Raw genomic sequence first — 14141 nt, 5'->3', positions numbered from 1 at the left:
GTTCATCCTTGTTGAGAAGTTTTCACTTCGCGAGGGTATGAACACAGACTCAGGATTTCAAGAAAGTCAACTGAACACTGGAAAACAGTTTGGGGAAGCTAGGAAATATCGAGAGTTGCGGGGTGGAAGCAAAGTTCCTTCAAGACAGCAGGCTGCTGGCCTCAGTTGTCAAGCTCAGGAAGTGAGCATCTGGTTCTGGGAACACAGATTGCTGTTCATTTTAAGTGAAGGGTTTCGGTGTGTTCGGGGGCTGGGCATTGGCTAGAAAGGCACGGAAATCTGGAGAGAGACTGCTGCTCTTTCTCAAGCACAGATTTCCTTAGATTTTTTTCGGAGGGAAGCTTCCTAGAAAGTTCTCCACTTGCAGGATTTCTAAATAAGCTGAGGGACGAGGTGAGGGGGCGGGGGGGGGGGGGGAGCGAGCATGTGGCTCCGCCTCCTGGAGGTGCGTCCAGGTCCAGTTGCTGGAAAGCGCGGGCTGCTCCGGGCGCGCCCCCGCAGCTTCCAGAGGTGGGCGACTGGCGGCGGCTGCGGGGAGCAGGCGGGGCCGGGCCAGAGTCTCGGTTGACAAAGAAACTTAGCGCTGCCTCCGGGCTCCAAGCTCCCGCCGCCCTCCCGCGTTCGCTGGCGGCCTCCGGGGCGCCCCCAGGCCAGGTCCTCGCGGAGACCCCCGCGGTCTGGCCACCCGCCGGGGAGGGAGAGGAGTGGGCGGCGAGGAGACAGCGCCCCCTGCAGCGCAGCCCGGCCGCCATGAGCCTGAGCGCGGCGTGCGGGCCCCGCAGGGGCGGCTCTCCCCCGGCGGCGGGCGCGCGGCGCTACGAGAGCCGGGACTACCTGCTCATGGACGCGGAGCTGGACGACGGCGGCCCGCAGCCCCCGCTGCCGCCCTACGGCTACTACGCCTTCCCGTAAGTGCCGCCCGCCGGCCCTCGAGGGCGCGGGCCCGGCCTGCACCGGGGGAGGCGGGCGCGCCGCCGGGGAGCGGGGAGCGGGCTCCGGTGTCCCGAGTCCCCGCACCGGCGGACACGCTGCGTGGCTCAGCCAAACGCGCAGGTGGGAGACGGGCCGGACCACCGGGCACGCAAAGCCGGCATCCCCCGCACCCCGTCTCACTCCGTGGCGGGAAACTTCCGAGAGGGCGTGCGCACGTGTAGGGGGTGCTGTCCCCGGTACCCCTTGGCCCCTGGTCCCCGGCCCCTGCCTGCGGTCCTGGGGTAGTCGGGGTGACTGAAGATCTGCCTTCCCCGTCCGCAGGGTGAACTGGAGGAGCATGGTGCCAGGGTCGTTTTGGCGCATGCTGGATAACGTTGCTATTTTATTTAAAACTTGTAGTTTGGGGGGACAGGCCGCGCGTGGGATGAGGGAGAGGACTCTGCACCCCAGCTACAGCCCCCTTTACCTGAGCGCGCACCTGTTGGCGACCCCAGGTAACTACAGTACCGGGCTACTCCAAAGGTATGTGCGCGCAGGCAGAAAGGCGCGCCCAGGCGGCTGGGTCACGGGCCACTCTGAACAGCGGGGAGATAACATGCCAAGCAGAAAATAGAAAAAGGAACTGATCCTGATCACTCTGAAAGCTGCTATTTTCATATTTGCTTTTAGGACCTATCTTTAAAATACAGATTAAAAAAATTGGTTTAGATCTGAGGTCTCCGAAGGGTGGTGTAGTATATGTTTGGTACTTTAATCTTAAACTGAGTTGAGCAACAAAAACAAAAATCTATATTGCTTCCCAAAAATTGGAAGAGTGGAATGTCCGTCCCATAGGCGAGAATTTTACTTTTTGTTATTTGATATATTTTCCAATGAGGCAGCAAGCCACATGTGAAGAAAACGCTCTGGCCAGTTTTGGGGACAACTAGAAGTTGTTACTTTATGGCTTGTTCATTATTTGTCAAACTTTATTTAGTCTCCCTCATCCCTAATAGATAACCACAATGTTTTCCCCCAGAGGCCTTGTAATGAGTGATTATAGAATGATCAGATGATAAAGAGTGAACATTTTGCCTTGGAACAATCCTAATTTTCCAAAACCAGTATGGGGGGTTGTTTGCTTTTTTTTCTTTTCTTTAGTTGCCAACATGACTACAGGTAAAGCCTTATTCCAGAGAAGGTGACAATGTGAGTGACAGCCTTGCCTGTACATAAAGCAAGACCCCTTTATATAAACATTAGGCTAGAAAAATATCCCCAGCACATAGTAAGAACAAGAAACTTCATTAGGGAGAGGAAAAGAACTCTTCTCCTAAGAACCATTTTTCTTTGGGTGTGCAGGGAATGTGAGTTTCTTTTTTTCTTTTTCTTTCTTTTTTTCCCCTTTTTACACCACCTAACTGACCTAGAAACTGTCACACTGAAAAATACTCCTGGGACTCCTAGAAAACCAAAGCATGAAACAGTTATGAAGTAGCATCCACCATGTAGACTGCCAGAGATTTTTCACTACAATAGCAAGCTCTGCCAGAGAAATCCTCTGTGTAATACAGGACAAGGAACACAAACAAGTAATCAGCTAAGAATGAGAGTCAGCAGAAGATGCAGTCCCCAATGAGAATCACACAAGACAGCAGTATTGAATTCTTAAGAACGAGATAAGATAGCAACGTATAAGAATATATATTATATATGTATATAATATTTTCTAGGTATTTGTAGGTATGTAGGTATATGTTGACAACATATTAATAAAATCAAGCCTCAAGCAAAGAAATAATATGTCTTACGAAAATGCACAGGCAGGGGGTTAAGATAGCATAATGGTTATGCAAAGTGACTTACACCTATAGTCCCAGCTTCAGACCCCAGCACCACCTTAAGCCAGAGCTCAGCAGTGCTCTGGTGAAAAAAAAACGGGGAGGGCGGTGGGAAGAAAGAAAGAAAATGCACAAATGGAAAAACCTGAAGGGTTAAAAGCTAGACTGGCTATAGTATGATTGATGATAAAACCCCGAATGTGGAGACATAAACAGAAAATATGAACAGTGCAGAGTCATGGAGTAAGAAAGCAAGTATTCCAGAAGAGATGGAGAAAACAGGAGAGGCAACTGTTTGAAATTAACATGAATTCTCCTGTTTATGAATAACACTGTCAGTGTTAATCAGACAAGTCCGGGGCCATGGAGATAGCATAATGGCTATGCAAGAGATTTTCATGCCTGAGGCTTTGAGATCTCAGGTTCAATCCCAGCACCCCCTAAACCAGAGCTGAGCAGTGCTCTGGTAGTTCTCTGTATCTTTCTCTCTGTAGCTATCTCATTTCAAAAGTAAATAAATAGATAAGTATTTTTTACAAAGCTAAAAGAAGACAAACCCATTTAAACACAGTGTATGGGAATTGTAGACACAATAGAGGAAACACTGTAAATGAACCCTAATACAAAGTTTCTGAATCCATTTTAACATTGAAAATAAACACAATGAAAATGCACTCATGGTATATTTTGAGACATAAGTGATATCACGAGTACTCTGCAAAAACTGTGTTTTCTTTTTCTTTGACATGAAATAATGATTTAGAGTTCAGAGCAAACTTAGCCCTGGACATTAGTGGAGGATTTGCACCTTGAAAGTTGCTGCTAAAGGGAAGTTAGTGTGGTCTTCATTTAGCATCTATAGTCATTTGGATGGATGGGTCCCTTTTACAAATGAATGAAAGAATAAATAAATAACTTCTTTATGGTAGAGAGAGGAGAGAGAACTAGAGCACCGTCCCGATGCATGTGATGCTGCCCATCCAGTGCTCTGGGCACTGCAGAACCTCCTGGTCAGCTGGAGATATTTATATCTATCTACATATCTATCTCCTATCTTCCTTCCTTCCTTCCTTCCTTCCTTCCTTCCTTCCTTCCTTCCTTTTTGGCCACCAGGGTTATCATTCAGACTTAGTGCCTGCACCACAATCCCATTGCACCTGGTGGCCATTTTTTCCTTTTATCTGATAGGTCAGAGAAAAATTGAGGGGGGGGGGGAAGAGAAGAGAGGAAGAAAGGGGAAGGAAGGAGGAGAGAGACAGAGAAAGAGAGATCTCGAGAGAGAGAGATCTACCAACCTACCTGCAGACCTGTTTTTACCGTTTGTGAAGCTTATCCCCTGTGCGTTAGGGAGTGGAGGTTTGAACCCAGTTCTTGAGCACAGTAACGTGTGCACCCAATTGGTGTGCCACTGCCCCGTGCTCTGGATGGATATCTTTTTTTTATTTATTTTTATTTATTTATTTATTCCTTTTTGTTGCCCTTGTATTTTTATTGTTGTAGTTATTGTTGTTATTGATGTCATTGTTGGACAGGACAGAGAGAAATAGAGAGAGGAAGGGAAGACAAAGAGGGGGAGAGAAAGACACCTACAGACCTGCTTCACTGCCTGTGAAGGGACTCCCCTGCAGGTGGGGAGCAGGGGCTTGACCTGGGATCCTTACACCGGTCCTGGCGCTTTGCACCACCTGTGCTTAACTCACTGTGCTACTGCCCCACTCCTGGATAGATATCTTTTAATAGACCACTTTGGAGGTCTGTATTCTGATGACAAAATTACCTATTCAGTTCCTAAGCCTCCCCGGCTTGAAGGTAGCAACACACATTGATACTGACATTTTATCATTAATAATTTTGTTAGGGATCACTATCGTAGGTTGTGGCTATTGCCAGGTAGGTTGCAATGCCCACATTTATTTTGTAAGAAAAGCTGCTTTGTCTCTAAGAAGACATTGCACTCCCCTCCCCAACAGTTATGCCCCTTGAATTACAAGAAGGAACATCATAAGGCAATTCATTGCTGCCACTTAGAAAAGAAATCAGGAAAAGAAAATATTTCTTGAGTCCATTCTTGTTTTTCTCCTTCTTTCATGAAAATGCTAACTGTAATTGGATCCAGATTTAAATTACCATTTGTGATTGCTCTTTGTTTAGGAATCTCCTGCTGACTTTCAGTACATGGATAAATGCTCATCCATATGCGACACTTCAGTTACTTTGGCACTTAATTTTGATATGCTATTCAAGATGCTTAAGTCTCTGGAAGGAATTAAATCACATTTCTTATAGACTTTCTGTTCAGAGCAGTATATAAAAATGACAAACAACTATGTTTGTGGCATAGTGTTCCCTGCCTCATTCTGGTCATTCAGCCAGGACTAGGAGGGGACATGACGTTAACCAAAGTTATTTATTCTTTAATGCAAGGTGCTGTAGCTGTAGAGAACCAGTGCAAAATATTTGCGTATATTTGGGAGGTGGCTAACACTGAATTCCTGTTTAAGTTCTCTTCTAGGTGTCATACCAAGCTGCCACTGAATAGCTTTTAATTTTCATTTCATAAATAACAACACTGAAGTCTAGAATGCTACACAATGTTCAGAAAAGTACACTGACAGTAAATTCTCATCATGTGGACAAAGCCCACTTAGTGAGTGCAGAAGGACCGACAGGTTGCACAAAGACTCCTACGCTCTCAGCATCCACCAAACCCCACTTTTTCCAGCAAGGCTGGATACAGGCTCGACTGTGCTTCTGAAAAGGTACTTAGCAGTCCTTTCTCCATAGGTGCCTGAGGAGCTTATGAAGAGGTTGGTTGTGATCTATTAAAGCAAGATTCCTCTTGTGCTCCTTACGTTTATGTTAACCCTGGGAGCAAAGGAAATAGGAAGAAACATTTGGCTAGAAGTGAAAAATATATTTAACTTCTCTTTCTATTGATCTCTTAATCACTTTTGAAAATCAAAATTGATGTATTTTTGTTTTACCAGAGAACCGCTCCACTCTGGTTTATGGCGGTGAGGAGAACTGAACTCAGACTTCACAGCCTCAGGCATGTAAAGTCTTGCATAACCATGACACATCTCCTCTGCCCAAGGATCAAGTTTAATATCCTACTCCACCTCTTCTGCCATGAGTTCATTAATCTATACATCATTTCTGACATTACAGCCACATATATGTCTAATAGTTATGAACACAGCAGGAAAATTTATTAAGGTATTAGCTTGTTTAATACTTACAGACTTATGAGGTAAATATTTTAACAGTTTCTCATTTTACTTATAATACACAGCACACAACACACAGTAAAAAAGAGTCAAAGGATTTTCTAAAGATGACACAGCTAGCAGTTAACAGAAGTGGGAAGAAGCAGAAGGCTGCATTTTATCATTTACCTCCATAAACAGTGAGACTAGGTTTGGAAAAACTATCCATCCTTGCCATCAAAGGAGCTCATAAATGTAGCAAAACTACATGCTGCCTTTTTCATTTTTGCCAGACCACCTACAAGTGGATACTGACTCTCTAAGGATCAGAGAAGACGAACCTGTGTTTTCACACGTCACTGCTCTTCACTGCATGGCTGAGCTCACTATGCTCTAATGCTGGCTGTGTCTGAAAAACAGACCTGCCTGCCTCTAACTTTAGTGTGAAGCTGGAGCTCTCACTGCTGCACAGTATTTGCATGAAAAAGTGCATACTGTCAGCAGTCAGTTACAGTGTGGACAGTCATGTGAAGACGGATTGCATGCTTCAGTGGCAGTGGTGCTGCGGTGTGGCAGGTGTGGCACAGAGCATTTTGCCCTGACATGCAGGGGGCCAGCAGGGGGTTGGGAGAAGTTTCCTCTTTGTGGGATTACTAACAAGAGTTTTCCTGAGAGTCAGAATAAGAATTGGAAATGACACAACATTCACATGTCTTTTAAGATTTTCTTCAGATAGATTGTTTAGACAAGATTCATTTTCATTCTTATAAGGGTAACACCTTTTAAAGAGCGTTTTGCACTGAGTAGGTTGGAGGGTGGCAGCGGAGGCTCTGGAATCTGATCCCTGAGCTGGGAGAATGTCCACTACTCCTAGGAAAAGGCTTCCTTAGAAATGTGGGGAGGGGTAGACACTGCTCAGTCTTGAAGGATGCATCTATCTTTGTTTAAGCCCCTTTGATGTGCCAGACTGATATGTGAGAATCACAAAGATCATATTTCATTAGGTCTAAAGTTCTATTAGTTATAACCTGCCCTAATATTTTATATGCTTTCAAAAACTTTTATCAATTAAACTATAAGTCAGATCTTATATGATGCCTATTGAAACTGCTACTTAGAGTAACTAGAGTCATATGACCTTTGCAGATGTAATAAGTAACATTGAAACAAAATAAATATGTTAAGGTAGTTCTACTGTCCCTTAATGTTCAGAATGGCCTTTTCCTGAGTCCTTTCTAAGCAGACTTCAGTGCCCATGTTTTCCCTCATGGTATTTCCTGTGCCAAAAAGAAAACTGACAACACAGCTTTTCATCAAAGAATCTGGAGGGCCTGCCACAGACCAACAGGCTTTCTGTGCTGTGCAACTGTAGTGATTCTGGATTTGTGCAGTCCCCAAATGCTCCCAAACAAATTGTATTCACAGCTGTTGATGTTTACTCCACCTTTTACACACACACACACACACACACACACACACACACACACACACACACACACACACACACTCATACACACTATAAACCTCTGTTTTGTTTCATAGACTTAGTTACTGTTTCAAGATCTATTTTATAGCCACTTCCATCTATTCTGAAGCTTTGTTATTCCTCTTCCACATGCAGTAGAAATGAAAACTATGTCATAATAGCCACAGACACTTGAGTGACAGCAATTGCAAGAGAGCTTAGATGATTACATGTTATTTTCCAGGGAGGTTAAAATGGGAGACCTGTGTATCCCGAATCTAGAAAATATGGTATTTGCTGTGTTATTAGAGTCAAGGTAAATGAAAGAGAAAATGACATGAAAATTTATAAAGCAAATGACATATTTCATGATTTGTGTAGAATTTAAGAGACTTGAACTTTATTATTATTACTATTTGGTCTCCAGGGTTATCACTGGGTTCAGTGCCTGCACTACTAATTCACTGCTCCTGGAGGCTATTTTTTCCCTTTTGTTGCCCTTGTTGTTTATTGTTGTTGTCAGTATTATTATTGTTGTTATTTCTGTTGTTGCTGTTGGATAGGACAGAGAGAAATTGAGAGAGGAGGGAAGACAGAGAGGAGGAGAAAAGACAGACACCTGCAGACCTGCTTCACCTTGTGAAGTGACCCGCTTCACCCCTGTAGGTAGGGGTCAGGTGCTTGAACCTAGGTCCTTGCATATAGTAATGGGTGCATTTAACTGGGTGTGCCACTACCAGTCTCTCTAGCTGATTCTTTTATTTATTTAGCCTCCAGGGTTATTGCTGGGACTTGGTGCCTGCACTGTGAATCCACTGCTCCTGGCGGTCATTTTTCTATTTTATTGGATAGGACAGAGAGAAATTGAGAGGGGAGGAGGAGATAGGGAGAGAGAAAGACAACTGCTGACCTGCTTCACTGCTTGTGAAGTGGACCCGCTGCGGGTGGAGAGTGGGGGCTCAGACCCAGGTCCTTGTGTGGGACCTTGTACTTAGTACTATGTGCGCTTAATGAGGTGTGCCACCGCGTGGTCCCCTCTAGCTGACTTTACAGCAAACACGTTTCCATGCTTGATGACCTGGGTTCAAGCCTCTAGTGTCTGCTTGCAGGTGGAAGCTTAACAAGAGGTGGAGCAGTGCGGCAGGTGCCTTTCTGTCTCTCTTTCCCTCTCTTACCTCTCACTGACTTACCCTCTATCAAAAAATAAAATAATGAAAGTAATGTTGGGAAAGGTGTGGAATTATACCCGTTACCTTATAATTTTGTGAATCAATATTAAACTACTAAAGAAAAAAATGAAAGATACTAAAAAATAGTAATGCAGGAATAATATTATAGCGGTGTCCTGCTTTATTCATGTTAGTCGGCTTAATCCTCAGCAAATTTTCTGTGAGCTCTCAAGTATTTACACTTGCAAATGAGGAAACAGAAGTTCAGAGAGATAAAATACATTGCCCAAGGGTCTCTGACTCTGAGCACATCAGCTGGCGCTTGAGCTCGTTTGTTTACTTGAGCACATGCTTCTTTGCTTCCTCGTTAGCTTTTGACCCTCACTGCCACACACTCTCCCCATCCCCCTAAACTGTGACCCTGCCATGTGAATGACCCAGGCGCAAGTCTAGCCCCCTTCCCACTGGGAGGAATTTTGGGCCTGTGATGTCTCTATCCACCTCTCTCTCTCAGTCAAGCCCTGGAGATAACCAAAAAAAGTTAAAAAAAAAAAAAAAAAAGAATGAAATAAGAACATAAAAAGGATTTGTATGGATTGTATTAAATAAAGATCCTTCTGTCCTCCCAGCCTGAGTAGCCCTCTCCAGGCAGTTGTCAAGATGTCTAATGGGAAGGGAAAAAGGCCTTTTAGAAGTCATGATGATGCTCCTTTGGCCACACACATGCGGGTCTATAGCAGTTGTGATGTTGTTCACATAAAGGGAATGGGCACTGCTCAAAAAGGAATGCCCCCTAATGTTACCATGGCAAAACTGGAAGCGTCTACACTGTGATCCCACATGTTGCTGGCACTGCTGGAAACAAGCATAAAGGCTAAGGTTCTTGCCAGGAGAATTAGTGTCTGTGTTGAACACATTAGGCTCTCTAAATGTCGATACAGCGTCTAGAAATGTGAAATAGATCAGATAAAGGATAAAGGAAGCTAAAGAGCAGTCTACTTGAGTTCAACCAAAGTGCCGGCATGCTCCATCTAGAGAAACAGCCTCTCCCTCTCCTTCCCCCCCCCCCCCCGTGTGTGTTTGCGTGTGCGTGTGCGTGTGCGTGTGCGTGTGTGTGTATGAATGATTGCCAATAAGGTTATTGCTGGGGCTCAGTGTCTGTATCACTCCCAATAGCCATCTCCCTTCTTTCTTTTATTTATTTTGTTGCCACCAGGATTATTGCTGGGGCTTGGTGCTTGCACAAGGAATCCACCACTCCCAGCAGCTATTTTTCCCCCATTTATTTATTTATTTATCTGATAGGTCAGAGAGAATTTGAAAGGGGAGGGGGAGATAGAGATAGATATAGAGAGAGAGATCCCTGTAGTACTTGCTTCACAGGTCATGTCCAGGATATAACCAGGGGCCCCGAGTTTGCAAGTCTTAAGCTCTATTCAGAGCTGTCACATCTGATAAAAATAAATACGTAAAAAATGAAGAGGCTGACCTCAGGTTTTTTTTTTAATTCTAGAAGATATTAGGAAAATAAGTCCACTTTTAATATTAATCCAAAGGGCCAGGGTCAAGGACTAAAGCACTTTTACTATTATATTTGGACTCACATAGTAGATGGCCACCTGCATGTGATTATGAGCCACATTTTATTATGCAGACTTGGATTTTGGTAGGAGTATTTGGGACAAAATTTGAATCATTTATTTTTTTTTAAAATTTATTCCCTTTTTTTGCCCTTGTTTTATTGTTGTAGTTATTACTGCTGTTGTTATTGATGTCGTTGTTGGACAGGACAGAGAAAAATGGAGAGAGAAGGAGAAGACAGAGGAGGGAGAGAAAGACAGACACCTGCAGACCTGCTCCATCGCTTGTGAAGCGACTCCTCTGCAGGAGAAAGTGGGGGGCTCGAACCAGGATCCTTTTGCTGGTCCTTATGCTTTGCACCACATGCACTTAACCCACTGCCGATTCCCTAAATCATTTATTCTAGAAGAAGCATTTTCACATAGTGAAAGAAGCAAAATAAGGAAAGAGGATAGAGAAGGAATTTTAAAGTGTGTGACTTGCAATGGGATTTCCCATAGCAGTGTTCTGAGATACACTTAGGGACTGCCCCAAATTGACAGGTACTAAATATACTAAATATACAGCTGCTTCTTCAAGTACTGTCTCCTTCACGGCCTTACAAGTTCCACTGAAATTAAGTGTTTTATCCTAGTTCCTTATCTTCCTCTTTCTCCTGTTACCATTTTTTTTTAAAATATTTGATGTGGCTTTCTTGTCCCTTCTCTGAGAAGGTAGAGCAGTCAGACCTGTCACTGCTTGTGAGACATCCTCCTATAGGTGGGGAGCCGGGGACTCGAACCCTGATGCTTGTTTGGGCCCTTGTGTTTAGTACTATGTGTGCTTAACCAGGTGTGCCATCACCCAGCCCCCTAAAATAACTAACCTGTATGCTTGTAATAACTTTGATCTTTTACTTTTGACCTCATAAACAATAAGTGGGGAAACAGTACTCGAGTTTTCTATGTTATCATTGTTGATTTATCTATTTATTTACTTATATAAAAGGTGAGTTACTCTATAAATAAATTACTACTGATGCAGAAGGAAAACCCCCACAAGCTCTAAATCATTTAGAGCATGCATGACCTTCTTGGCAGAGAGGTATAGTAACTGCTATATTTAATGGTGCCCTGTGGCATGAAAATACATTAATTTTATTTATTTTTTTAAGCATATAGGTTTTTATTTTTACTTTTGTGTAGTATAAATGAGTTATATTTTTATGTATGCCTTCATATACTCCAACAAAGTGTAAATTAAATCAAGTTATAAAACTGTTTTCACACCAAATACTGATTATTTGCAGCTCCCCCCTTTTTTATGCTTTTATTTATATATTTATTATTTTTTTTCAGAGGTGATACTCGTTGCATTGATTAGGTTGGGATCAGCGGATTCAATATCATTTGGTATGAATTGAGAGAAGCATGCAGGAAACATGCTTCTGTTTATTTATTAACAATAAAGATAGGAGGAGAGAGAAAGAACCAGACGTTACTCGGTACATGTGCTGCCAGGGGTTGAACTCTGGACCTCATGCTTCAGAGTCCAAAGTTTTATCCACTGTGCTACCTCCCAGGCAATCCTCCCCCATTTTTCTTTATAAAAATATATTTAAATTGAGAATGATTTTAAGAAGCATGGTTGTAAACAGTGCATCTTTAGAAACATTTAAAATAAAGTGCAGTTAGTAAAAGTGAGCTTATGCTCAGCGGCTTGATAGTACACTTGAATCCCTTCATGTGGATTAGTTTGTACAGCAATCAAACACCATCTGAGGCCCTCCTGGTGGGCAGCTCTGGATGCTAGCTGCTATAGCCTGCATTCTTCCCTCTTTCTCCTACGGCAGCGTCAGTGTCAGCTCTCCTCATGTCCTCCTGGGCTTTGAGCTCTATTTCTTCAGAGTCCACCCTCTGTCTGGATTACCTCTGCCTCCTTCAAATTATGCACAGGCATGCCCCTTCCAGGAAGCCCTTTCCAGCACCCTCTCTTGGCTCTGTGATGGACCTGCATCTGGTCTCCCTAGAGCAGGTCTTGCTCATTGCTCTTGAACACTGCAGGCCAGTGATTCGTTTCGTTTGCCTGCTCTTTGGAGCTTTCAGGGATTCATGGGCAGGGGCTAGGACTTTGTTCATTGCAGAACACTGTCATAGGCAGTGTCCAAAATGTCTGAAGCGTGGAAGGATGGCTGACAGTCACTTTCGCTAACTTAAATGCTAGGCAAGGAATGAAAGCAAGTACATCAAGGCTAATGTAAAGGCAGGAAATACTGAGGACATGGTGGCCTTGAGAAGGTGCCCCGTACAGAAATGACAGTGTCCATTCAGTCCTAGCTCACAGTTACCATGAGTCACTAGAGGCCTATATTCTTAAGTCCTCTGGTTTTTAAGAAAGGGAGAAGTAAGGATTTATATGAGAAATATTCTGGCTTCAGATACCATATGGTACAAAAGGGCCACAACTAGACTTAACTTCCAGATTGAGAATTTTTAAAGATTCAGGATGAATGAAAGGTCAGAGTACATAAAACCTGAATTGGTGGGTAAATAAATGTTTTTCACCAATATAATGCCATAATGAAAGCTACTACTCTACTTATTAAAAAAAAAAAAAAAAAGAAAAACTATATAGGGCTGTGGAGATGGCATAATGGTTACGTAAAGAGACTTTCATGCCTGAGGCTCCAAGGTCCCAGGTTTAATCCCCAGCACCACCATAAACCAGAACTGAGCAGTGCTCTGGTGTCTGTCTCTCCTTCTCTCCATTATCTTTGTCTCAATATCTCTCATTTGGTATTGTGAAATTTTTTTATCTTGTTTTTCAGCTTGGCCTGATAGATGTTACTTTTCCACAAGATGGTCAGTTATTTCAAAAGGAGCTATGTTAAAAAGACAAGCTATAGGTTTGGGTGGTGGCACATCCAGTGAAATTATCAACATTTTATATCCCTGTCTGGATCTAGAAAAAAAATGATTGGCTCACAAAGCAATCTGGTACTGCTCACTGGAAGCACAGATGTTCTCTGACATCTGTTTTACACTGAAAATGTATATCCTGTTTTTTTTTTTTAACAAACTTGTGTTCATCTGACAATGAAATAATTTTCCTAATGCCCTTTCCCCCCCTCCCCAGATGTCATATATGCATTCACAACTTGCACACATTTAGATCTCACTGTATGTGCACGGGCACTAAGATAAGGATGGGGAAAAAAACGAAAGCCAGTGATTCACAGTGATAACTTTAAACAGAAAACACCCTCCCAGCCACTCTCCAAGTTCAGACCACCCGTAAGCCCTCTGAACAGGAAAAAGTTAGGAAGCCAGAAGGAAGGCTTCTGAAGTAATGGGGCACAAGGGAAATGCCTTTCAGCATGGTGAAAGAGAAGGGTGCCCTGTGATAATGTGAGAGAGCCCTGTGGAAGGGAAGGAATAAGACAGGGCCATATGCTCCCTGTGTGGCCAGCCGACACTCAGCAGGAGGATTCTGCTTTGGAAGAGCAGGTGGAGGAGGCTGATTTCACCAAAGAGAGTCAGTGGGGTGATCATCTGGTGGACACACATGCCCACAGCAAGCCACCAAGACTGCTGCCTGTCCTCCCAGCGTCCCTGGGATGGTGCAGAGCGAGGGCTCAGTGAACGCCATCTAAGCTCTGAGAATCATCAACTCTGGGTAATACGAGGAAGCAAACACGAGAGCAGCCTGGAGCAACCTTGGCCTGCAGAGTGAAATCTTGTAACCTGCTTGAGGACCCTGAAGCACAGAGAAGGAGACCGGCTGCTAGGGGGCAGGGAGTACAGTGTGTGAAGGGCCACATGCCCATACTCAGGGAGGAAATGGGGCTGGGAGCCACTGACAGAGCATCCAGCTCTGAAAGCCGGTCCAGCTGCTGCCTGCCTGTCTGAGCCTACAGTTTACAGTAACTTCCTTTAATTTTTAGTTAAGATTTGGCTATATTTTTAAGTGTTTTCCTGTTGGCTGTCTG

The 14141-nt window shown here is 43.9% G+C and overlaps 1 protein-coding gene across 4 annotated transcripts in view; it reads left to right on the top strand.

Annotated features, from left to right (window-relative positions):
* Window positions 1–272: 272 nt before the first annotated feature.
* TRPC6 (transient receptor potential cation channel subfamily C member 6) overlaps window positions 273–14141 on the top strand; it is a 75309-nt gene continuing 61440 nt past the window's right edge. The window contains exon 1 of one of the 4 annotated variants that reach the window (XM_060179716.1): window positions 273–908. In XM_060179716.1, the coding sequence (XP_060035699.1) occupies window positions 751–908 (158 nt within the window). In that variant the 5' untranslated portion in view covers window positions 273–750. Of the gene's footprint in view, window positions 909–6497; window positions 6536–14141 lie in introns of those variants that run through there. The other 3 variants (XM_060179718.1, XM_007520721.3, XM_060179719.1) reach the window with 3 other exon arrangements.

Source organism: Erinaceus europaeus, chromosome 20, assembly GCF_950295315.1.
Source record: "Erinaceus europaeus chromosome 20, mEriEur2.1, whole genome shotgun sequence".
Taxonomy (NCBI): domain Eukaryota; kingdom Metazoa; phylum Chordata; class Mammalia; order Eulipotyphla; family Erinaceidae; genus Erinaceus; species Erinaceus europaeus.
Note: the sequence above shows the minus strand (reverse complement) of the source record. Positions and strands in the feature narration are given on the sequence as shown.